Source organism: Rosa chinensis, chromosome 5, assembly GCF_002994745.2.
Source record: "Rosa chinensis cultivar Old Blush chromosome 5, RchiOBHm-V2, whole genome shotgun sequence".
In the NCBI taxonomy this organism is placed as follows: Eukaryota; Viridiplantae; Streptophyta; class Magnoliopsida; order Rosales; family Rosaceae; genus Rosa; species Rosa chinensis.
In genome coordinates this window covers 89,135,376-89,137,343 of record NC_037092.1, presented here as the reverse complement: position 1 = coordinate 89,137,343, position 1,968 = coordinate 89,135,376, and the positions used below count along the sequence as shown (strand labels likewise).

At 41.1% G+C, this 1,968-nt stretch overlaps 1 protein-coding gene across 1 annotated transcript; it reads right to left on the bottom strand.

Moving 5' to 3' along the window:
- Positions 1–775: 775 nt before the first annotated feature.
- On the bottom strand, positions 776–1,702 carry LOC121049312 (receptor-like protein 12). Its single transcript, XM_040506064.1, has one exon. It carries the CDS (start codon positions 1,700–1,702, stop codon positions 776–778), a length of 927 nt encoding a protein of 308 aa, XP_040361998.1.
- Between the last annotated feature and the right edge of the window lie 266 nt (positions 1,703–1,968).

The window sequence follows — 1,968 nt, the reverse complement described above, 5'->3', positions numbered from 1 at the left end:
AAGTGTGGACGGAATGGACTTTGTGGAGCATTGCGCATCAACCAATCCTAATGGTAACCACAGCCATGATATCGATATTGCGCCTACTGTTATTTCCAAAAGATCCCCTGACAATACTATTTATAACAAGACCTCTACATCTTCATCTATGCCTGTTGAATCAAAAATGGTAGTAGTGGCTGAAACTTCAGGTATCATTTTAGAAAATGATAGAATGGAAATTGGAAGTGAGAATGGAAGCACAAGAGAGCACAATCTGTGCTGATAATCCTTCCACCTTGGACGGCGTTCGTGGTTATATGATAAATGGTTCAGATTGTAGTCAGGATTCAAAATCAATTGGCAGTGCGATGGTTGTGTACTCAGAACCATTGCTCAAGTTCTCATCAACATCAAATTGCTACAAGGAAGAGCTGCCTGTTGAGAATGGGGCCACTGAAACTCTTCAATCACTGAATCTCATCTTTAAAAGTGTAAACTTCAAGAGGGTGCCGAAATCATCAACAATAATGTGGTGATCCGCCAGCCAGTTATCAGTGACATCAATGTTACTTCTGCCAAGGGAAATGCTCGAGGTGAATCTGTTATTGCCTTTTGACTAGGAGTTCAACAGAGGTGAATCTGTGCCTGTTGAAAGTGGAAGTTCAGGCCCCTCAGGATGCTAACATTTCTTTGGCAATGGAAATCCACACAAACCTGGGTTTCCCTCATATGAAGTGTTATCGAATGTACTAAACTGGTTTCCAACTGGTATTTGACATGTGAGATTGTTGTGCTAGACGCTGAATTGTTGGAGGAATGAAAGCTGCAACAGTGATGGAGGGATCTCACCCAAGATGTTGTTATGTGAAAGGTCCAAAGCTTCAAGATATGTCAAGTTTCCCAAGGATGATGGGATGCGGCTAGTTAGAATGTTATTGGATACATTAAGTGAGCGAAGCCCCTTTAGGTTCCCAATAAATTCTGGAATCTTGCCTTCAAATCTATTGCTCGACAAATCGATGGCCATGAAGTCTTCACGAACCTTTTGGAAGTATCTATCTAAACCTTTATTCATCAGCGTGATTGAGTACTCATAACTGTAACTAGCTCCAAGATACCAACTACTGGGTCCAGATTCATAAATTAGGAAGTCAAATGCTGTCATGTACTCTAATCCGTTTAGATCGATACCTCTCATTGATTTTCCAGAGAGGATGAATTCAAATGCAAACTGACCGGTAAAATTATTTTGAGACAGATCAAGGATGCGCAAATTGGGGAAACCATCATGATTGCTTTGATGTCTCGGAATAACACCGTGGAACCCACTATTCCTCATTGCCAAAACTTTTAATTCTGGAAGAGTTCCCAACCAAATGGGGAATACATCATCGAACTTATTGTTTGACAGAACGAGAGACTGGAGCCTCAAACAATTCGCCAATGACCTCGGTAATTTCCTCTGCAGTTGGTTACGACTGACATCAATCAGCATCAAATCGCTTCCATTGGTGGAGCAAAAATGAGGAAGAGTGCCATGAAAATAGTTGTTTCCAACACTTAAAACTTTAAGACTACTACTGAAGTTTCCGAGACACCGCGGAAGCATACCACTCAAATGGTTACTTGACACATCAAGGGAACCAAGAGAACTCGCATTACAAATCAAAGGTGAAATTTCTCCAGTTAATTTTTTGTGTGAAATGTGATAGAATTCCATGGATTGTAACGAAGGTACCAACAATGGCCCATTGAGCATGTTGAACACGAAAGATCTAGCCCATCTAGTTGAACCCAGGGAAGGATAGCCGGAGGCTGGTCAAAGCCTGAAAGGATGTTATGAGAAATGTCCAAGAACGCCAAAGACTCTTTGCTTGTGTACCACATCCATTTTGGTACTTGGCCATGTATTCCATTCCAAGAAAGGTTCAAGAACTTTAATGTATCTTGATATCTTAGGAAGTTTGGGAACTGTCTTATGTTGCA